Genomic DNA, 24504 nt, shown 5'->3' with positions numbered 1-24504 from the left:
ATAAAAACAGCAGCTAAAATCAAACACAAAGTGAGGCCATTAACAGGAGCTTAAAAGCATCATCAGGGCTCAACTTAACACAGTCATATCAGAACAAAGTTGCATGAGGAAGAAAGCAAAACTCACCTCCATAATCAGGTGTCTCGCTGCCAAGATTGCCTCCACCATGATCGACGTCTCTTATCAACCATGTCATCACTTTAAATCACAAAGCTTGTTTAACTACGGATTACGCAAGCTTGATCGAATTTATCACAGAGAGAGGATTACAGTTATGACTTGTGTAATGGAGCTCGTGTGTGAGTTCTTATGTGTGTTGTCCTAAAAGTGGGTGGAAAAGACAAGAAAGCCCATCACCTTCTACCTTATTTACTAACGGAAGTGGGTCAAACTAACCCCAGTACACAAGATGCAAACGTTTGTATAGTATAGGTACACAAATTGTTTAATTGAAACTTTAGGTACACAAAGTGCACATTAGGCAAACCACAAGTACACATTCTGTATTTTGCTCTAATTTAAGCTAATATGAAATGAGATTCATTGCTTAATGAGTAATAATTTGAATATTGCAAGTTGTAACAAATTCATAACTAATCAGCTTATAAGCATGCCTGATAAAGGTAAGATTGTTAAGCAAAGGGAAGCAACTGGCACCAAAAGAAAGTCATCAGTTTGGCAGCTATATTGATTTCAATCCAAAGCTTTTAAATTAGGAATAAGGCAAAGGAAAATTGAAGCCAACTAATATGAAGTATTGGATGCTAGCTGGACCAATGAAATCCCTGAGTGTGTGCGTATGTAATTCTGCCAGAGATGTTGCTCTTGTAAACTCCAGTGTATAAACAAATGTCAAAATCAGATGTCTTGAGCTACAAGTTACTAGAAAAAGATATACTGGTGTTCATATGAAATTTACACACACATTTGAGTATATGAGCATTTAAGCTTCATTTTGATGGCTAACTAGTTACCAACTTAATATTACCCAAAAATAATGGCGACAGTTTTGCAATTAAGCAGAAAAGCGGGGTCAAAATCTTTGGAAGGAGAAATTATTGTACAAAATAGAGTTCAGGAACTATTATATAGATAGATATATTTGGGGAATGATTAACCAGAGTTTATAAGTTTTTGTTAAAATAATTTAATAAGAAATATACAAGTCTGATTTCTCAGTCATCTCTTTTGATATTTCTAGTGGAGTTGGATGATCCATACTTTGATTGATGTGCGTAAAAAAATTTCTTACTTAGAGGAACTTGCTCCCATATAAGACTGGCATATTCTGGATGGTTATTGAAAGAATTCCTGTTGTGCTGGTACAACTAGCATACTCTATCATTTTGCAACTTCTCTTCCCTTGAAGGTGTATCAAGATCATTCCATCTTAACGGTGTGGTAAGCAAACCCATCTCGTTGGTTGCTGAATAAAAGACATGAACTCATACAATCAAAAAGCACAAACGAGTAAGCTACATTATATATAAGATGGGTTAATGGCAGCTTGAGATGTCAAAATACATAATTATTATATTTTAAAATGCACAAGATCCATAGTTACAATCATTATCATCTAATTATTATATTTCAACAAAGGCAAAAATACAGCAAATGATTATAGTGGCAAAAACATACCAGCTCGTGGGAAGTCAGACAACCTCAGATTAACCCCTCCGTCTGATTGAGGAAAGCCATAACAAACTGCCATATACATTAACGCTCTTGCAATGTCAACCTGATTTGAAAAGTTTCACTAAAAAAATGATGAAGATCTATTAAAGGAGGGTGAAAATAAATCTAATATCACAACATGTTTCACAGGATTGTTGCCCAAAAGATAACAGCAAACATCTAAACCTTATTAATATGTTAACTTAAACTTATGGTAAGCTTAATATCTCAAAACCTCAAGTTTTAGTAATTTATATACTAAAATAGCACAATAATTAGATTGTATTCAACTGAAGATACATTAGGTTTTGACAACCAATTAATCATTTTGCCAGCATCAAAAGGAATGTTTCACTGTCAGGGATGATACGGCACAAAAGGATACTAAATAAAGCATCCGTATGATATGCACAAACTCAGATAATTAATGAAAACAAGCACTTACAATATAGATTGATAAGAGACAAAAGCTCAAAAGTGAATATAGTAGCACGAATTACACACCGGACATTTGAGAGGCAGAACTCTCGAAAATGTAACTACTCACACAATATTTAGAATGCCAAACCCTACTTGCCTCATTGGCTACATATCACTACTTCTCCATAGTAAAATCCCTATATTACCCCTTGACTCCCTAATATTACTCCTTAGACTTCACACGGCTCAATTGCCCATTTTACCCTACTTTGCATTCTTCCTGGAATATGTTAGTAACTTCTGAGGCTCATTCGAATGCATCACAATACCCCGCCCCCAAAGATTAACCTTGTCCTCAAGGTGAAAAGCAGGAAAAATATTAGCCAGAATCAAGATATCTTCCCATGTTGCTTCAAACTCAGGTAGTTTCTTCCACTTAATAAGGGCTTCCTGTCGAATGGTCGTGGACTGTACATTTTAACTGAGAAACGTGGAAAATAGGGTGCACCTTGGCCGACTCGGGTAACTCCAATCGATAAGCCACTTTCCTAATCTTTTGCACATCATGATAAGGACCATAAAATCTGGATGCCAACTTATCAAACGGCCGCCGGGCTAAAGACCTTTGACGACAAGGTTGCAGCTTTAAGAAAAACCAGTCATCCACCTCAAACGATTCCTGACGTCATTTGCCATCAGCTGCAGCTTTCATTACTTGTTGATCTCGTACTAAATTGTAGCAGAGATCATCCAATATAGCATCTCGCTCTTGTAAGAGCTCATCCAGACTGCCCACAGGGGTCTCGCCTTGGGCAATTCTCAGTAAGGACGGAGGATCTCTCCCATACACCGCTTTGAATGGGCTCAGTTTAGTGGAAGTGCGCGGCAAAGTGTTATAAGAATATTCTGCCTAGTGCAGCCATTTCGCCCAGGACTTCGGCTTGCCCCCAATGAAACATCGTAAAAATGTCTCCAGCCCTTTATTTACGATTTTAGACTGCCCATCGTTTGTGGGTGATATGATGTACTCTTCCGCAACTCCGTGTCATGTAATTTAAATAGTTCTCGTGAAAAAGTTCTCATGAAAATCTTGTCACGATCAGAAATAATAGTTGCTGGAAACCCATGTAATCGCACAATCCCCTTCACAAACACCTCTGCCACCTTAAACGCATCAAAAGGATGGCGTAACCCCAAAAAATGTGCATATTTCGTCAAGCGATGAACCACTACCAGAATCACGTTATACCCATTGGAGAGAGGAAGGTCTTCTACAAAGTCCCTGGAAATATCATTCCAAACTAACAACGGAACTGGTAGAGGTTGTGGAAGTCATGCTGGTGACAACTGAAGAGCTTTATTCTGTTGGCAAACCAAGCAATGTTGCACATATGCAGCCACCTCCTTACGCATCCCTTTCCAATACCAATCGGCGGCTAATCGCATATACATTTTCAATTCACCCGCATGCCCGCCAATAGCAGAATCATGGTACTCCTTAAGCAGAATTTCACAAAAGCGTAATTTCTGTGGTACTACCACGTCCTTTGTACAAGGGTCGCTCTTCCACCACTGAAAATCCAGGATGTTCCCTGATCTGTGCAGTCAACTCTTGGCAGAGTGTCTGTAATACCTGATCCTGGGCAACCTCATGGTCTAGTTCTGTCCAAGAAACCACAGTCTACGAAATCAAAGTACTCAACACCACTTCTCCCACCTGTTTTCAAGACAAAGCATCAGCAACACGGTTTGAAGACCCTGTTTTATACTGAATTTCAAAGTCAAACCACAACAGCTTCGTTACCCAATGTTGATACTCGTGGTTAATCTCCCTTTGCTGTGAAAGGAAACGCAGACTCTGCTGGTCGCTCCTGACTATGAAATGACACCCCATGAGATAACTTTTCCACTTTAATATGGCAATACATATTGCAATCAACTCTTTTTCATAAACCGATTTTTGTTGAGCCCGGCTTCCGAGCATCTTACTAAAAGGGTTAAATATCAACCGGGTGATTGATTGCGGCCCGATAACTCAATTTGGTCACTGAATAGAAAAGTGACTCAAATTAGTCACTCATTTAAAAATTTGTACCAAAAATATCACTCTATCACTTGTCGAAATTTTGAAAGTATTATATATTGAGTTTCGCACATTTTTTATGAATGATATTGCATCCAAATGAAAGGTTCCGAACTTTACTATTTTAGCTAATATTGTTAGATTTTTAAACCTTTATCAACTATTTACTTTTAATTTTTTGATTGTTTTACTTGATTTAAATAAAAATAAATAGTTGATAAAATTTTAAAAATCTAACAATATTAGCTAAAATAGTAGAACTCAAAATCTTTTATTTGGATGTAATATCATTCATAAAAAATGTGCGAAACTCAAGATATAATATTTTCAGAATTTCGACTAATGATAAAGTGATAGTTTTGATACAAATTTTTAAATGAGCGACTAATTTGAGTCACTTTTCCATTCAGTGACCAAATTAAGTTATCGGGCCGCAATCAATCACCCGGTTGATATTTAACCCCTTACTAAAATAGGCCACAGGCCGGTCTTTTTAGAGAAGCACGGCTCCAATGCCAAAACCTGAGGCATCAGCCTCAATAATGAATGGCTGAGAGTAATCCGGCATTACGAGAACCGAGGGTGTAGTCATGGCAAACTTTAATCCAGAAAAAGCATTATCTGCCTCATCATTCTAGCCAAACTTATCTTTTTTTAATTGCTCGGTCAGGGGACGAGCTAACTGAGCATAGCCTTTAACAAACTTACTATAGTAACCCGTCAATCCGAGAAAACCCCTCAAATCGCGTAAGGTCTAGGGCCGCGGCCAATCTAACATATTCTGCACTTTAGCCGCATCCACCGCAACTCCCTGAGATGAAATTATGTGTCCCAGATAACCCACCACACTCTTACCAAATTCACACTTTTTGTAATTGACGAATAACTGATGTTTGTCCAAGGTACTGAGCACTAACTCCAAATGTTGCTGGTGCTCCGCTGGAGATGTACTGTAAACAAGTATGTCGTCAAAAAACACTAGCACAAAACGCCTCAGAAATGGATGGAAAATGTCGTTCATCAAGGATTGAAAATTCACGGGTGCGTTCATCAATCTGAACGGCATTACTAAAAACTTGTAATGGCCATTAGGGGTCCTAAAAGCGTTTTTATGCGCATCTTCTGGCTTTACACGGATCTGGTGATAACCCGAGCGAAGATCAAGCTTCGAAAATGTGGTGGCTCCATGCAATTCATCCAATAATTCCTCTATAACCGGAATGAGGTACTTGTCCGGAATGGTCTCCTTGTTCAAAGCTTGATAATCTACACAAAAACGCCACGAGCCGTCTTTCTTTTTAACCAATAGCACCGGGCTAGAATATGCACTTGTAGAGGGCCTGATGATCCCAGCAGTTAGCATTTCTGTAATCAACCTCTTTATCTCGTCTTTTTGATGCTGGGGATATCTGTAAGGACGAACTCCTACAGGGTTAGTGCCTGCTTTCAGGTTGATGGCATGTTCGTGCTCCCTAAACGGAGGAAGCCCAGTGGGGGCCTCGAACACCTGGTCATGCTGCTCAAGAATCTGAGTGACGAAAGCAGGCTCATGTTTTGAGTCTTTCTCTTCATCAAGAGGTGGAGCCTGGACCCTTATCGAATTGTACTACCAAAAACCCACATCCCTGTTTTCGCAACATTCGTTTCATTGTCTTGAGAGAAACCTGTGCATGAACTAAGGACTGGTTCACCTTTGACTTCAAATTTCATAATCTGTTGTTTCTAGTCAGTTAACACCATGCCTAACTTTTCCAACCAAGCTATACCCAATATCACATCTGAACTTCCTAAGGCAAGAAATCATCAATCACTTTTAAACCCGTATCCAGCTGAACCCGAACCCTTTTACAAACTCCTTCACCCTTAATAGCTTCACCATTCCCAAGCGATACCCTGAAGTTAGGAGAGCTCTCTACTGGAGTTTGGGTTATGGCCCCCGTCCCCAACGAGATAAAATTGTGGGTGGCCCCAGGGTCTATCATCACCACCACAACATGATCACCAATCAACCCTTTCATCTTCATGGTTTTCGGATTGGATATGCCAACAACAGAATTTAGGGATACCTCAGTAACAACTCCAGGGGGTGAGGGAGGGGGTTCACTCTCGTCTCCATCACTGTCCTCCTCGTCCTCGGCAATCAACATGACTAGTGGCAGAACCAGGAATGAAATTCGGGGGGGGGGGGGCTCAAATTTGTAAATGACTGATTGAAATTTGGATACCGAACCTCGATACCACATTCATCAAAGAGAGACTGTCATCTTTCTAGGTTGCACGTATTGATTGGCTAAAAGGCTTCCAAGAGAACGTTGTTCAAAGTGCATTAACATAAATACAGTAGTAAGCAGCAGCGTCGGAAAAAAAAAGTTGACTTTATAGAATAGCAATTTTTTTACGCCACATAAAGGCTGTAGACCTTCGAAAAAGCGTAAGCAACCAGTTCCAAGTGACATGACTATTCACTATTCCTTTCTTAGAAGTAGAGATGGCAATCGGGTCGATCGGAACGGGTTTCAGAAATACCAAACCCAAACCCGAAATTTTTTACCAAACCCGAACCCAAACCCAAACCCGAAAAAACCCGAACCTTCAAACCCAAACCCGAACCCAATGGGTTTGGTTCGGGTTCGGGTTACCCAAAACCCGAAATATATTTTCTTAGCTATGAAAGATTATTACGATAAAATCATCTAAGCAAAGGATAATTAGTCATGTAACAGCAAAATATAAAACGTTTCACATGTCACATTCACACCAATAAAAGAGAACTAAGTTTTTAAATCTTTTTATCCACATGTATAAAAATATATGAGGCAAGCAAGTCAGCACTCAGCAACTTCAGTAGACAACAGCTTAGTAAAATATATATGGAGTAAGTGAGGTCTGAGAGGTGTTTCCTCTTTATAATTTGGATTATTTTATATAATATATATTGAAGTAATAGAAATATATATATATATATATATATATATATATATATAATATTCGGGTTTCGAATCGGGTTCGGGTTTGATTCGGGTTCGAAACGGGTTTCGGGTTTTCGGGTCGGGTTCGGGGCGGTATGATCAAAAACCAAACCCAACCCGAAACTAGTTCGGGTTCTAAAAATAAACCCAAACCCGAAACCCAAAAATTCGGGTTCGGTAAAACCCAAACAGGTCGGTACGGGTTGGATATCCATCGGATCGGGTTGAATTGCCATCTCTACTTAGAAGTCTCCTTCTCCATGTGTGGCGTGATAAGATAAGGACCACTAAGGGCCCAGTTTGTCCTTCCCACAAAAACCCCATTGCCGGAAATATTAAGCTTACTAAAGGTAGGGAGAGTCGGAGAGAGCAGATTGCAGGCCCTGTGGGCTATGGGCATTGGGAGCCGGCCGCCGGGAGGGAGAGCGCAGCTGAGCAGGTCGTCACGGATTCGCTGCTAAGTGAATTTATCACAGTGAGAAGCTGAGTTAGGGTAGTGTGTCAAGTGTGTGCGTATGATTTATTCTGTTTGAATGTATTTGCTAATCAGAATCTCTTTAGACTAAGAGCAAGTCCAAAGCAGAGAGAGAAAGAGAGTATGTATAAGAATTTATTATAATATATAGGATAGAGCAAGGAGAGAGAGGTGCCTTATAAATATGGCTTCAAGAGGTTATCCTAATGATATAAGGCATCACTAGGGCATTATTGGATCAACATTTTTTATCAAATGTCCTAAATTATGACTTAGGACATGTTATAAGGTATCTCTTGAACTCGCTCTAAGTACCCTAAATTATACTGACATGAATAATTCAGCGGGGGCTGAAAAAAAAAATATACACTGTTTTTTCGAGGTTAGGGGGGCTCTAGCATCCCCTAGCCCCCCTCTGGTTCCGCCACTGAACATGACACTCAGCTCCTTCTTTTTACACCGGTGACCCACTGCCCATTTAGCGTCACAGCGGTAACACAATCCCTTTGCACGTTTGTCTTGAAACTCACTCTCGGTTAACCATTTAACATCCCCTTGAGGTGGAACTGCCGGGCTGGAACTAGCACTAGAGTGTACTGATCCAGGGAAACTCCCTTGAGGTGGGAGCTCCATTTTTGCCACTTCCCTCGCCAAAACTACTACAACCTTGTTATCCATTCGGTCTCTGTGACAAGGAAACATATATGCTTCCACTTTGTGACCTCCATTCAGAAGCTTGTAAAGCTCAGGGCAAACAAGACCTGTAGCTATAGCAGTGGAGTTTGCAATTGCAGGGATGATCCTTAATTCCAGCAATAAATTTAGCTTTCAGCTTATGATCAACTTCCGGGATGCTATGATTTCTTGTTGGCTGGTGCAGGTGCAGCTATCATATCCATGTGGTAGTTTGTATTATCATCATTTTCAAACTAAATTAGCTTCATCTTAAACCCAGATGACAGCAGGCTCTTTCCATCTCAAGGCACTCGAGAATGATTCCAACTTATCGCCCTGAGCATCACCACCTGCATTCACTTTAGCAGAGGTATACATATACATTTGCATTGAAGAAATAGGCGTTTACTTCAGCAGGTCTTTTATCTAGCAAGCCTCAACCTGAACCTGGCCCATGTCAGACAATGGTCAATGCTGTGAGGAAATGAGTGCACATTACACATGGGTGCCTGTTTCTCTAGTGGATCTCTTGAGGCATCCATAACTTCTCTGCCTGCATTCCTCACCTGAAAACTTAAATACTCCGTCAACTTGCATATTTCCTGCACATTAAAAATCGAATACATGCCTTTTTTCTGTCAAGAGGTCCCAAACATGTTTGTATATGAAGTCTCATATGAAACCCAGCAACCGTATTACATATTTGAGATGAGTATGTTATTGATTTCCATTAACATAATGTCCTTAAATTACTAGGCTAAAAAAAAATCACTAGGCACAAATATGAAACAACATTTTATAGATACCTTTGCTTTCTTAGGAGCAGCATAACCCACATTTTGATATGTTTTGATGTCGTTCCAGATTCTATCCATTGGCGTGGCCTCCACAGGTATTCAAAGACTTTGCCATGTATGGAGTCACATAATACGTCTTGAGGCCAGCTGAGAGAGTATGAAACGTCCGTCACCAATTACTCAGCACGAGTCTTCATCTCAAATATTTTGCACCGAAATTCGTGGTAGCAAAATGAAATGCCTAAGTTTAATCCAGCATTGTCATAAGCTTGTGCTGATGAGATTGGTAATCGGTGATGCACTTTAGCTTCCTCAGGAGGTCCAAACTGCTGAGTGAGTAGAGTGTATCTGACAAAAATGTAACTGCAATTAGAAAGATACAAACACAAGTAGAGGCAACTTGTGCAATTTATATATCTCTTCCTTCATGTCTCTCTAACTCTAATCTATTTTTCCTGCAGAAAAATCATATAAAATTCAGGATTCAGTAAATTATCACTAGCTTTCAAATTAATCACATGTACTATGATGATTTCACAAAAGATTGCCTTCTGTCTGAACAAATGACTGTTGTTGAGAAGCAAGGAGATTCCGAACCTTCTTGAGTTGAGGAGGCAGAGATACGACATTCTGACGAAAACTCTGCTTTCTTTCACTATAATCTTTCAACAAAGAATCAATCTCTCAACTACTGGACATGGCAGTCATCTCTTAATTGCATGCGGGAATAATACTTAAAAAATCTGGATGAGATGATTTAATGCAAAACAAAACATAAACACTTAAACTGATGAAAGTCTAATATTAAAAAATATTTCTGAGAGGGATAATTCTACACTACTTGTCATACATAAAAATCAATCAAGAAATTTATGGAAGCCGTGACGAATCTTGAATAATGTAACAAAAATCTTACATGAAAATGAGAAAATAGGTATTGATAGAAAGAAAGTAAAATTTACACATAATGAGATGAAAGTGCAGTGCAGCGGAGCTATAGCCTATAGCAGCAAAGAATGAATGAATAACTACAAAGTCCTGTAGTTGTGAACATTGCAACTGCTTACCCGACACAATGACAGAGGGTTCGAGTGATGGGGGATAGTAATTTCCCAATACCAGTACATATAGCTGGTGGTCTTGAGTTAAGCCACATATGAAGTATGCAGTTAAGGTCAATTGTCATGCCACAATCTTTAAGCATTATACTTACTGGATTTGGAGTTGGATGGATAGGCAGAGATGCTAATAGAGAATTAGTTAGTGCTGCAGCTAGGTGTTTCAATGCTACTCCTCAGATACATTGGGAGGAGGGAGCTATAGGAATTCCAGAGGCGCTCAGCCGGATTAAGCAGCAAGAAGAAAAAGGGACTTGTCAAATGACAACCAACACATGATCTAATTTTACTAGGTCTCAGCTAGGCTTATCAATGAAATTTGATTTTGATCAGGTCTATTCATCAACTAGAATAATATTAAGTATTATAAATCATATCAATAATTTGAAGGTATATATTAACTGATATTGAACCATTACAATTGAAAATAAAATTTAAATTATATGATTTTCAGTTATAGAAGTTTCTTTTGTTATTATTCTTTCATGGGAGCTGATCCCTGGCCATTGATGGCTAAGGGTTTCTAGGTGGTTAACTATTTTCCAGCAGTTACACATTAAATATTTTGCTTCCAACAATTTTTTGCTAGAATACATACTACCACCAATATTTTTATCCTGAAGGAAATATCTAAAAAAGGGTATCAGCAAAATTTTTGTTGGTAGTGCAGTGGAAAAATGCTCCATGTTACAGCCTGAGCGCCCCTGTTCTCACCCCTCACATCACATTGCCTACGCCTCTACAGCTAAAGTCAGTACTTACAACATACAGCATAACAAGTAATATGGATATGATGAATTCGCTATGACATATACAGACCATACCAGATGAAGACAAGAAAGTAAATGATCACCGTGGGAATTTGTGGGGTTATTGCCTATATTTGACCCTCCAAGACATGCAAGTGCTGAGACAATCCATAGAGCTCTTGCACTTAGTGTCAGTGTCAAGACGATTACTGGTGATTAGCTTGCCACTGGCGAAGAGACTGACCGCAGACTTGGTACGGGCACAAATACTGTATGTAGCCATTCCTCTACTCTTCTTGGCCAAAGCAAGATTGAGTCTATTTCTTCAATACCCAGTGAGGATCTCATTGAGAAGGCTGATGGATTCGCAGGAGTCTTCCCTGGTAATTCAAGTGTAATTTATGTACGGAATGTATAGTCATTAATAATGTCAAAATTTAATAAAAATTGGGCCTTTTTTAGAGCACAAATATGAAACTGGGAAAAGGTTGCAAGAGAGGAAACAGATATGTGGGCCGGTAAAGGTGTGCATTATGCAGCAGCACTCAAAAGAGCGGACACTGGTATTGCTCTGGCAGATGCAACTGATGTAGCCAGGAATGCTTCGGACATTGTTCTACCTGAGCCTGGCCTAAAGTGCTGTTTGACTAGCAGAACCATTTTCCAAAGGATGAAGAACTATACCATTTATGTTGTTTCTATCACAATTTCAGAATCCATATAGTACTGGGCTTCATCCTCATTGCATATGGAAGTTTGACTTCTCCTGGTTCATAGTAATTGGCATTGTCGTATTGAATGACAGGACAATCATGACCATCTCAAAGGACAGGGTGAAGCCATCTCTCGTGTCAACTTATGAAAGCTTTAAGAGATCTTTGCCAGTGGTGTTGCCCCTGGCACATACCTTGCTCTTATATCTGTTCTGTTCTATTACTTGGCTCCTCAAACTGATTTCTTCCCCGTAAGCTTTCCTTTGCACAGAAAAAAAACTTTATTAGAGTGTTGTAAACCAAGCCTACTTGCATGTTATGATATATTAATGTTGCATGATACTTTCGAGAGTTGGGTCAATCTAGTATAACCAAGATTAGTTAACTACAACCGAATAATAAATTTTTAGTACTGATAATCTATGAAAGTTCAGTAATAAAAAAGTGTTTGTATTGTCATTTACATCAAGTACAAATATAAGATACAAAATTCTAATGGTAAAATTGCATTAACATCTTGGCTTAAATCAATATAAGCCAACTTATTTACAATTGCAATCACCAGTTTCATGATTCTCTCATTCAGATCTTTCTTTACCCCAAATAATAGTAATTTGGCAATGAAATGACTAGGCAGATAGTAGAGGTAACACCGGAGATGAGATATATTCCCCAAAACCTCTCAATGGTGAGGCTATCCGTGTTCATTGAATTAGCAGACCAGTGAGTTGTTGGCATGAGCCATTTCATTTCCAGGATTTTAAGAACACCATTTTCAGAGATATCTAAAATGGCCTCGGATACATCTCTAGCACCTGCATGCATGCATAGCATCTGATATCAGAGTATTAAATTTCTTGTTTCTACTGGGAGATTTTTCAAATGCTATTTGGTTGAACTGATCAAACCAGAAGGAAAGAGAAGTAATAACTTACAAATCCGAATCCTCCGAATCTATAGGTTGGTCCAACAGTAGTATATTGATTGCAGTACTCTTGCATAAAAACTTTCTCATATGTGAGCTCAATAAATAAAGCATAAAATATCGCCTCTCTTGAATTCAGTAGGATAGTCAAATTGGCTATGGATGGTTTTTATGTTTTCAAGTTTCAGAACAGTTCTCAAGTAATCTTTAACAAATGAATCACCATCACAACCAACTGTTGCATCTGTTCTCCTTATCCACTCTATAACTTCCACCTTTGGCTCAAGTCTTTGAATAAGTCATAAGTCCAAAATTTAGGAGGATTTTCTAATTGTATATTTTTTGGGATATACTCGAAGCATGACAACTTGGGCTCTCTTGTTCGGGTTCTATGTTAATTGTGTGTAAGAACAAAAAAAAGGACCATAGTAGTACTGGACTACTGGTAAATGATAATGGCACATCCAGAAACTTAGTTGTTTTACAAGACTTCTAGTGGCCGTTTGGCTTCGTAACTAAAATACTGTTTTCTTCTTTTTTTGAAAAGTCTTCACGAAACAAATGTGGTGTCAGGTCATGTTTTTATAAACAGTTATCAGAAAATAACTTTTAAAACAGAAACAAAGGACATGAATATGTTATCCTGAAAACTGAAAACAATGCTGAACAGCACATTAGCATCTACCTAATACATATCAAACACGCAGTGGATATTAGAATTTGTTGCAGTATACAGTGAAATTTACATTGAACTGGAAAATTTAAGTATTGTATCATCAGATAGGTTGCGCTAAAAGGACAATCATATGTAAAATACATCAGGTTCTAAGTTGTTACTTAGGCAGGATAACAAGGTACTTACTGTGTGAAAAGAACAAAGTTGAAAAAGTGAACCATAATGCCATGCCGAGCTGATGTTTAACCGTTTCTTTAAAATCTGGATTGGATTTATGTTCAAAGAACCAAACGATCAAGATAGTGTAGAACAAAATGCAAACTGTCGCTAGCCACATACTGCCACTGAAAGGCTTTAGAAACAAGCAAGCTTTGCCACGTTCGTGTTTGTACTGAACCTTCATTGACAAGCCAGATTCAGCATATGGTTGAGTGAACTCCACAAGGTTTGATCGATTTGCCAATATAGTTATATCCCCAATACCAGCATTGAAACCCTTCAACAAAACAAAATTAAGGGATCACCAGCAGAAGTTATTAAGGCTCTAAATATATCAGATTGGAAAATAAAATTTTCAAATAAGCTTTATATTATTGTGTATTAAAATTTTTGACAAAGTCAGGTAAACACAAAACTATAGCTTGCAGTTTTACCTCAGAGCTCTGATCCGTAACATTGAAAGACTAACTCATTATAGGTTCCATTAAAGGTGACTAACTCAAAAGGGAAGGGATAATAGTTCTCCTCCAAAAATTTAACAACCTCTTTAAAGACATCAATGCAAAATCCTGAATAATTTAGAGGATCTGATTTATCAACCATTACAAAATTCTCGAACTTGTCCTTCCAGGAACTCCGATCCTCATTGGCAGTTTATTATTAGGTTTTGTCCATACTCTTGGACCTGGCCAATTCACCACTTTGTCCAATGTTTTCATGCTACCAGAACCCCCATCAACTTGATCAATATTTTCTAAGAAACCAAAGTCTTGTGACCAATATCCAATCCACTGAACTTTTATCACGAAAATTAATATTCCCACTCAGACCTAGAAAGTCACTTGACCAAACTTCTTTAAGCAATGTTTCTTAGGTAGCATTTTTTCACTACCTAATCTTGTCACTGCCTGAGAAATGGCCGTAATACTATCATATGCACGCAAGGCCTGAATTCCAGGAACCAAATTATCTTACTCTGGATACTCTGATCTCATAATTTCACGAAATTGAGCTTTCAATTCCTTAAAACTAGTGGTTCGTTCAGAGTAATATGACTTTGTTCCAATAGCACCTTCCATGGATGTAAGGAAAGAATAGTCACTAGAATTCAACACACTTGTAATAGAATCAGTGACTATTTACACAGAATCTCTCCCTAATAATCCAATCCTCTTAGCTTCTTTAAACAGATGTTTGGCCATTATTATAGAGGATCTTAGCAAAAACACTCGACTTTCTACTCAACGAATAAACCCTTGGGGATCAGACGAAGAAAAATATGGTGGAAGGACTAAACGGTATACAATATCCGAACCAGACTCACCCTAGGCATCATCTTCATATATAACTAAGACTTTTCTCCAGTTGTAGGAATAAACAATGGCTGCAACACATTTCATCTCTTTGGAGCTGTTGCTAGCCATATCTATAAGAAAAGGCCACCTTACATGTGCTAATGTTGGTGAAATAGCAGAAGCTCCCAGTGAAATAACTGCCACTTGAGCTCGATTTCCAACATTGACAACTAACCGCCATGCATGTGATCCGATAAGTACTAGGACTTTCTCAGCTTCAATCAACTCGTGAGCTGCAATACACATGAACATAAGGTGTATTAACAGAAATGCAATATTAGACCATAATCTAACAGACACGTATAACCAGTGGCCCATCCCGGATTTGCAATCAGAAGGCTAACTTGTACTTAAAAAATATCATGGATGAGGAAAAAAACTATTCCAATTCATTAACGTTAACATCATTCGAATCATTACATATAACAAAAAAAAAGTCTAATTACAGTAATTTTGTGGGGACTAAATCCATTTTTACAATTTTTTGTATGTAAAAATATCATTTTTTTTTAAGGTTAGGGGGACTAAATCCTGCAATGGATGCTTTGGAGGAATCACCAGCATTGATATTCGGAATTGAATTTTTAGCTTGTGATCAAAGATTTAAATTTTTGAACTGCAATTTTCATAGCTATCTTTTGTTTTTTTACCAACTAACAAGGGTTAAATTCATAACTAAATTTTTCATAGGTATGAACATTTTCATAGCTTGTGATTCAAAGAGTTAAAATTTTATAACTGCAATTTTAGCTTTGAAACCCAGAGGATGACCGGCTCAGCTGGCAGGGGTTTATAAGATGGGGGCGGGGGACAAATGTAGCTACAAATTTAGCACACATGGCACTTCGACACGCTACAAGGCAGAAGGCCGTTGGTCTGAGGAGTCGTAGCTAGGTTCTTGATGAGGCCCTTCTCTTGGATGTAATTTACCTAAAAGCAAAAGCAGCTCCACAACATATTTAGAGATTCTGTGAAGGAAAATTCCCTTAAAAAACTATCACTGTCATTAAAGGAGAGTACAATATCATCAAATATGATGCATAGAATCTGAAGTAGCAGTACTAAGTAGAACATTAGTCTAGACAGTCTCCTTGAGCAATGCTGCGAACAGAAGGTCATTCCATGCATCAATTGGACCTGGTAAGCACCAATGAACACAATCATGACTTCCTCTCTTCCATACATTGCCAAAATGAATATCAGGATGCCCGTCAGGCCTCATTAACATTGCCCTTGTCACGTCCAGAGGCAAAAGTCTTCTATCTGCACCTCCCCTTCTTTTAGCTCTCTCTAACTCTTCCAGCTGAACCCCCCTCAATTCCAGAGTCACGTTATAGGTGCTTATAATTTTATAAGCATCGGACAGTTCATGTAGAGGGCTAGTCCGTGTACAGGACCCTCCTGCATTCCATCCCCCATTCTCAAAATGTCCAGGTGAGAATGTCCTTAACGCTATGGTTATACCCTTGAAACGTTCTGTGTACTCGAGAGCAGTTCTAATAGACATTCTGACAGCAAACTTGAAATCGTACTTTGGGATATCTGGTTCACTGCACGAAACACATCCAATCAATGCACCATCTTGGTAAAGATAAAAACGCCTATTGAAGAACCAATGACCAGTAGAGATAATAGCATAGTCTAGAGATGACGGAAGCTGTTTCAACCAGACTTCATGGACCTTGTCAAGATGTAGTGTATAGTTGTCTGTCTTTATACCATGGCTGACAATTTCATTTTCTTCCACAAGGAATGGAGTCCATAAAACCATTAGGGTGAAATCATGATTTCGAAAGTGATATTTTAGGATTCTGCCTTCTTCAGCCCAGTATATGTTTTCTGGAATTTCCCCCTACAAAATTAAATAGATTTACCTTCATAGAAGTTCGTATTCAAGTATATTACACATAAAATTCTTAAATTATGTAAATATTATCTATATCAAAAGTGAATAAGGTACTGTAATTAGAATGGAACCTGGTACAAGAGACATAGCAATGATTCCATGTGATTTCTGGCAACAGAGTCACCGATGAATGCCATAGATTTGCCTCGAACCATTTCAAGAAACAACTTGGGATCAAACCTGGATATTTCACATGTATCAGGTTGCCATCTCCACTTGAGAAAATCCGTGTCTACTCTTCCATTCAAGAAACAATTCCTAAGGTCTCCCATTATCGGACAACTTTTACTTGTATATAGAGGCTGCTCCATGTCCCTTATCCAGTGACCAGTAAACAAGTCACATTTTTGATAACCTGCAAAATGAACATCACCAAGCCTTAAGACATAGATATTGATTTAATTATTTAAAGGTAGTGGCGGAACCAGGTTGGGGCTAACTTACGGTCTAATTACTACTGACCTTCGAAGAGCCCAACTTAGACTTAATTCCTCAGAATCCTGGTTCCGCCACTCTTGAATAATAATGCCCTTTATTGAGTATTGCTTACGCTGAATGAGATTGGATACATGGTTTTCTTGGGGTGTAACTTTGTTGAAGATCTCTAGAGGGTAGGAATGGATCAAAAAATAGGAGATACATAAGAAAATGCAAACATAGCAGTAGAGAGAAAAATAATTCTTCATGGTTTTATCAAAACAAACAGAGTCTTGTTCCCTTTTGCTCTATTTAAGAGATGAACTCAGGGGGGTTTTTGCTTTGCCTTTCACATATGGTGCAAGTGCTGTGTATATCCTTGTCTTTCTTGATTTTAAAATTTGATATTCTCTTAGAATTTTGAAGTGTTGTCGTTTCTCAAATATTCTCCTCGAGATTTTAAGAAATTGATGATAATTTTGTTGAGGATTTATCTGGTATTTTTTATTCCTTTTTATTCTAAAAGAATATAAGATAAGAAGAAATGCATTCAAATATATTCCTTAAGTTCTTATATTTCCCAATCCGCCATATCTTTTCTTTGTTTATTTCCTATAACAAGAAACAACTGATATAGTTTTTTACTGCAGTACCCTATCTTTTCCGAAATTGGCATGCCTAGATTAAAAATGTATGAGTAATGCTACAGACCAAATTGGGTACTTCTAGCAAAATGCAGGGGACGATGATTATTATTTAAGTTATAATCAATAAAAATATGACACGTGTTATAAGCTGTAATAATATTCTGATACTTGACAGCCTTACGAAACTATACAATTCAGACTATCCAAATAAACATCAGAGCAGAAACCACAAGTGAATTGGGCGTTCATGTCATCAATTACCTAAAGAAACGAGGCTTGGTACTGAAATTTGAATGTAAGTTGGGCTGAAGTAAAGTGCTCAGTGTTTTGTTTCAGGTAGTTGAATTCCATGCTCTAGAGCCTGGGAAGGACTCATCACTTTCCATTTCGACGAATCCATATCTTCTCTTTGGTAGAAGGATGTAGCTCTTACTGGAGATATTCTATCGCTAGTTTTATGAATATAACTTACAATTGCAATAGACTTTCTCAAATTCCCCTCTTCTGATGGAATGTCACGAGTTACTTGATTTCTCTGGTTTTGGTTTTTGATACGTCGAAGGACTAGTAATTTGGCAATGAAGATGAGAAAGCAGAGTGTAGAGGTGGCACCAGAGAGAAGATATATTCCCCAGAAGCTCTCAATGGTGAGGCTGCCTGTGTTTCTTGAAGCAGAACAGTTGGTTGTTAAAATAAACCATTTCTCTTCCAAGCCTTTAAGAATACCATTTTCAGTAATGGTTAAAATGGCCTCTGATACATCTCTAGCTATCGGTGATCCTTTTTGAAAAGCCTGCATGTCAAATATTGTATTCAGATTCTAGTTTTCATAAACAAAACCGAATGGAAGAGAAGTAACAACTTACAAACCCGAAACCTCCAAATCTGTAGGTAGGTCCAACAGTAGTGTAGTGATTGCATTTATCTTTGAGAAAGAATTTCTGGTATGGGAGCTCAATGAATGATGCTGCAATATTTCCTTTGTCAAATTTAGAAGAATATTCATCTTGGCTTCCGATGTATTCTATGTTCTCAAGTTTTAATACATTTGTCAAGTAACCTTTAACAAATGAACCACGATCACAGCCAACTGTTGCATTTGTTTTCCTTAACCAATCTATGTCTTCTATCTTTGGCCGAAGCCTTTCAACTGTGAGCATTGAACTCAGACTAGCCGTGTAACTGGAGGTAAGAACCAGCACAACAAACAGCCAAACCACAACCACCATTTTCGTAAAGTTGCTGTAAACCTTTTCCTCTGAAATATTTCATTTGACGACAAATTGTTATGGACGATGGAATGACTGGAATATTGAGCTTCTAACCAACTTGAGAGAGTAATTTTAAACTTAAATGTTTTGGTTCTATGTTAGAGACAAAATAGAAGAAAAAATAATCAAAATAATATGAACACGAGAGGGACTAGAGCAAAAATGAGCTAATGCAGCTTGTAAAACACCAGTCTGCAACTTGTGAAGGTACTTACTTTGTGCAAAGAACAAAGTTGAAAAGGTGAACCACATAGTCGTGCCAAGCTGATCTCTGAACGCTCCTTTGAAATCTGGATTTGATTTACGTTCGAAGAACCATACAATGAACATAGTGTAAAACAGAATCCCAAGTGTTGCTAGCCACATACTGCGACTGAAAGGTTTTAGAAACAACCAAGCTCTGGTAGGTTCCGGTTTGTACTGGACCATCATTGACAAGCCAGATTCAACAAATGGTTGCGTGAACTCCACGAATTTTGCACGATGTTCTAATATAGTTACATCCCCCACCACAGCATCATAAGTCTTTCAGATTTTTGGTATGACACATAAAAAAACAAAACAAAAGTGTCAACAAAAGCAGGCAAAAAACTAAATGAAACTTTTCAAATAAAACTGCCCTTCATTTTTGTATATACATGACCAAGTTTATTCAATGCAATAGTTACCAAATCATCTTCTGAAATATATCATTTACCTCGTTGCTAACACTGAAGACCAGATCATCGTAAGTTCCATCGAAGGGGAAGAACTCATAAGGCAAAGAATAATTATCCTTCAAAATATTTACTACCTCAGCAAAGACGTCGATGCAAAATCCAGAGAAATTATACACGCTGTCTGAATTATTATCAGCTAATACGGCCTCCACAAAATTTGGATAAACTGTCCTTCCAGGAACTCCAATTTTCATTTTCTTTACATCGCTGGGCATCGCCCAGCCTTTTGGATCTCGGGTTAAATTACCTGGCCAACTCACCACAGTGCCCAGTGTCTTCATGCTGTGACCACCCCCTTTAACTTGGTTAACATTTTTCAAGAATCCTTTTGACGACCAAAATCCAAGATCCTTGTAACTCTGTTCAACAACATTTATGATTCTCACGTTGGAAGAATCCAATAAACTTCCGTCATGGAAACTAATCTTCCCACTCAAGCCTAGAAAATTACTTGATAGAATGCCTTCTAACAAAGTTTCCTTGGTAGTACTTTCATCACTAGCTAACTTTGTCACAGCATGATAAATAGCCATTATACTATCATACGCACGTAGGGCATGAACTCCAGGCACCAAATTATCCTCCTCTGGATAATCTGATTTAATAAATTCGTGAAACTGAGCTTTCAACTCCATAAAAATACTAGTTTCTTCAGAGTAATATGACTTGGTCCCAATAGCACCTTCCATGGACGCGACGAAGGAATAGTCATTATAATCCATAACACTTGTAATAGAATCAGTAACTATCCATACAGAATCCATCCCCATTAATCCAATCTTTCTAGCTTCTGTCAACAGATGTTTGGCTATTATTAAGGAAGATTGCAGGATTATAAAAACTCGAGATTTTCTACTTGATAACTTGGCTACCTGATCACCTATAAATCCTTGGGGATCGGATAAAGAAGTATATGATGGAAGTACTAAACGATATTCAATGTCCGACCCCTTGTCTACAAGTGCTTTTGATAGCAGAGCCAGTGCTCCAGGATCACCGTAGGCATCATCTTCATAAATAACTATGACTTTTCTCCAACTGTAGGAATGAACAATGGCTGCAACACTTTCCATCTCTTTCAAGCTATTGCCAGCCATTTGTACCAGAAAAGGCCACCTTACATGTGCTAATTTTGGCGAAACTGAGGAGGCTGCAAGTGAGATTACTGCCACTTGAGCTCGATTTCCAACATCAGCAACTATAGCAGCCTCCTGCCAAGCCGGTGATCCAACAAGTACTTGGACTTTCTCAACTTTAATCAATTCGTCAGCTGCAATATGATGATTAACACTTGGGCTTTAAAATGTGGATTTAAATTATTGGAACATATATTTTACCATTTTTCAAAATTTCAAATGAACTGAAGAGTAAATATCACCAGGAGCATATTTTCGGGAAAATATTCAATTTTACTGTCAAACAAGAATATTCTTGAGAGTATTCAGGTCATCAAAGTCAGAACTCAAGACCTCCTCATTATAAAAACTACTAAAAATTTTATCTGAGCTGGTAAATTATCAAATCCATATAAAACAGAAAAAGATAATCAATACCCTTTATTAATAAGCGAAACCACGTTTTGGTGGAACATCGGTACCAAAGTACCAAAATTCGGTCACTTTCATATTGATTAGGATTTTATAGTCATTATTATATTATTATCAAAAGACTTCTATATTGAATAAAATTTTATTATTAAAGACCTCAATATTCATTAGGACAGTGAAAGACTTCTGTATTGATTAGAATTTTATTATTAAAAATTTCAATGTTGATTAGGACAATATTATATAAATTTTTTATTCAATAACAATAACCATTATAGAATTATGAAAAGATTTTCATATTGTTAGGATTTTATACTTATTATTATACATTTTTACGATTTTGTAATTATTATTATACAATTACGAAAAGAATTCTATATTGATTCGGATTTTATTATTAAAATTTTCAATATTGATTAAGATTATTATCCTATTATAAAAAGACTTCCATGGTGTTTAGGATTTTTTAATATAACATTTATCCTATCCACACAGTTACATCGCTAACAATTTAACTTATGAAACAGTTCTATAAAATTCATATCAAAATTTGGCTATCATCATATTATTTTTTATTTAACAATTATTACTATTATCAAAAAACTTCTATATTTGACAAGATTTTGTATTATAACAATTATCTCACTAATAAAAATATATTACCAACAAAATTATTTGTTTTAATTTTTTAAAACTCAAATAATTTAATATACGGAACAACTCTATAAATCTTTTATCATGCTTCAGAGTTCAAATAAATAAGGAGTTCATATTGATATTAATATAATATCCTATCAATAGAATAATAATGTCAACAAAATTATTCGTTTTAATTTTTAAAACCCATACAATTTAATTTATGAAATAAATTTATAAAATTTCTATCATATTTCCGAATTAAAATAAACAAGATTCAATATTGATACCAAAGTACCAAAAAACTTGATCATATATTTTTTAATAATAATAATCATTATCATTTAGTGTTTTTCATAAAATTACGATAAAGACGAATAAGGCGGTGGTAACACTGACTTGACAAATGAAAACTCAAAAAAAATGAAGTCATTGTCCATATTGCAACATATAATAAAAGAACCGAAACTCTAGACATACATCAAATATTCGTTTTAATTTTTAAAACTCATACAATTTAATTTACGAAACAAATCTATAAAATTTCTATCATATTTCAGAATTAAAATAAACAAGATTCAATATTGATACCAAAGTACTAAAAAGCTCGGTCATATTTTTTTAATAATAATAATTGTTATCATTCAGTGTTTTTCAGAAGATTGCGATAAAGACGAATAAGGCGGTGGTAACACTGACCTGACAAATAGAAACTCAAAGAAAATGAAGTCATTATCCATATTGCAACATATAACAAAAGAACTAAAACTCTAGACATACGTCAAAATATTTGATATCAAATTACATTTGGAAAATTAATTAATTTTGCCAAACTACAATATCAGTTTATCAAACAACTACAACAACCATAAGATTTTAAAAAACTCCAACTAGATTTATATATAATGTTTGCCTATTAAATGAATAAAATAATTGTGACTTAAAATTTTGAATTTTTGTTCGAGATTAAAGACGCTGTAAACGAACTTATATATATGTGTTGACCGTGAATATTATTTTCACAATTTAAAAATCATCAAACAACATAGTAATTTTACTAAAATAAAACATATTGTTAGAGTTAAGTTCCATAAAGTACGCAGTAAGTACCAGTCATAATCTTTTAGTTTAATCATAAATAATATCTTTAATTATTCAAATTTTATATATAAGTTACCATCTTTAAGTAGTTTTAAATATATAATTATCAATTAATCATTAACATCTTTCAACATTTACAATCATTAAGATCATTGTTCTACTTATGAATTATATTTTAAAACATATATAGTGTTTACTGATTTATAATATGATTGTTTTATCTTTTGATTGCAACGATTATATTGTAGAACATTATCCTGCAAATTATCAGATGTTTACAAATATTGTAGCCTAAAAAAATTAAAATTGAAACGAGTAGATTATTTTTAAATAAGTTTGGACGTCAATACTCTTATTTTGTGGACTCCATAGAACATGGACCCATATTGTTATGAAATAAATTTAAAGTAGGATCAAATTTTAATATATAGAAAGTCTTATATTAAATAACAATAATTTAAATATCATTTAAAAACAATAATTTAAATAGGTTTTATTATAAAAATATCATAATGTAACTAAAAAAGACATTATTCTTTAAATAAATAACAAATTTAAAAATTTTATTTAAACCCGTGCTTGGCACGGGTTATCAACTAGTATGAAATAATATGAAACAATACCTTATAAGAGTCTCAAAATACGTGTCAAAAAGTAACTTAAAAGAACCTTCGGGGAGGGAGTATATATTATGCATAATAAATATGAAGTAAGAGGAAGAAGATATCCAATTAACCTGCAGTAGCTGCTTGAAGGGGATTGCCAGAGCTGATATTTCGGAACTGAATTGTCAGTTTGTGATTCGTAGAGTAGTGCAACTTCTGAACTGCAATTTTCATGGCTATTTTCTGTTCCTTACCAACTCGAGAATCCTCATCGATGACTACACCGATACTTGTTGTGCTTTTGCCGCTGGCTGCAGCCATAGTTGATCCATCACATAGAAATGAAAGAAAGAAGACGGGCAGCAGAAAAAATAAACAGCGTTTAAAACACATTTCTTCGACACAATATTCTTATTCACATCAGCGAAAGCATAGAATGTGCAGCACGGTATCAGTTGAGTTGTAAAATGAGCAGAGAAGTGCGTAAAATGAGCTTATATATGTGCTAGTAGGACTTATTGTGTGTTAAACTCACCTACCTCTCTTTGTTTCTATGTACTTGACTTGGACTTTCTTTTATTAGGCCAGCGTCAATGCTTGAGAACCAAGAAGCTCGTCAGTTCTTGAGAGCCAAGAAAGCGATGCCATTGTATAAGACAAATTAAACATGTTTGTTTGTATGTATGACTCGCTTTGATCAAAGCTTATCTCTCTGAAACAAGTTGCGAGGTGATTTCAGAGAAATGCACGGTGTAGTTGAATGTTCGTCTGCAGGGACGGCTACATAGGCCCCGTTTCCGTAATATT

At 36.6% G+C, this 24504-nt stretch overlaps 2 protein-coding genes and 1 pseudogene across 3 annotated transcripts; 1 reads left to right on the top strand and 2 right to left on the bottom strand.

The window, feature by feature from the left end:
• Window positions 1-10256: 10256 nt before the first annotated feature.
• Window positions 10257-11928, top strand: LOC108207257 (plasma membrane ATPase 2-like; annotated as a pseudogene).
• Window positions 11929-15826: 3898 nt separating this feature from the next.
• LOC108207256 (xyloglucan O-acetyltransferase 4-like) lies at window positions 15827-17638 on the bottom strand. Its single transcript, XM_064087031.1, has 2 exons — window positions 16826-17638; window positions 15827-16700 (listed from the first exon to the last, which is right to left on the bottom strand). Exons 1-2 carry the CDS (start codon window positions 17063-17065, stop codon window positions 15927-15929), a joined length of 1014 nt encoding a protein of 337 aa, XP_063943101.1. The 5' UTR covers window positions 17066-17638; the 3' UTR covers window positions 15827-15926.
• Window positions 17639-17912: 274 nt separating this feature from the next.
• LOC108206951 (glutamate receptor 2.8-like) lies at window positions 17913-24395 on the bottom strand. Of its 2 annotated transcripts, none has more exons than XM_017377402.2 (5): window positions 23829-24386; window positions 19787-21078; window positions 19305-19614; window positions 18685-19076; window positions 17913-18611 (listed from the first exon to the last, which is right to left on the bottom strand). In XM_017377402.2, exons 1-5 carry the CDS (start codon window positions 24088-24090, stop codon window positions 18138-18140), a joined length of 2730 nt encoding a protein of 909 aa, XP_017232891.1. In that variant the 5' UTR covers window positions 24091-24386; the 3' UTR covers window positions 17913-18137. The 2 variants fall into 2 exon arrangements, with proteins under 2 accessions (XP_017232891.1, XP_017232892.1); XM_017377403.2 differs by having other exon boundaries at window positions 18444-18611; window positions 18689-19076; window positions 23829-24395.
• Window positions 24396-24504: the final 109 nt, after the last annotated feature.

This window comes from Daucus carota, chromosome 2, assembly GCF_001625215.2.
Source record: "Daucus carota subsp. sativus chromosome 2, DH1 v3.0, whole genome shotgun sequence".
NCBI lineage: Eukaryota > Viridiplantae > Streptophyta > Magnoliopsida > Apiales > Apiaceae > Daucus > Daucus carota.
Note: the sequence above shows the minus strand (reverse complement) of the source record. Positions and strands in the feature narration are given on the sequence as shown.

Coding starts and splice junctions, on each gene's coding strand:
- LOC108206951 (XM_017377402.2), bottom strand. CDS start 24,090: ATGTGTTTTAAACGCTGTTTATTTTTTCTGCTGCCCGTCTTCTTTCTT. Junction 19,615..19,786: donor TCTTCAGTGTTAGCAACGAG/GTAAATGATATA, acceptor AAAATCTGAAAG/ACTTATGATGCTGTGGTGGG. Junction 18,612..18,684: donor GATTTGGAGGTTTCGGGTTT/GTAAGTTGTTAC, acceptor TTTGACATGCAG/GCTTTTCAAAAAGGATCACC.
- LOC108207256 (XM_064087031.1), bottom strand. CDS start 17,065: ATGGAGCAGCCTCTATATACAAGTAAAAGTTGTCCGATAATGGGAGAC. Junction 16,701..16,825: donor TGCTATGTCTCTTGTACCAG/GTTCCATTCTAA, acceptor TTAATTTTGTAG/GGGGAAATTCCAGAAAACAT.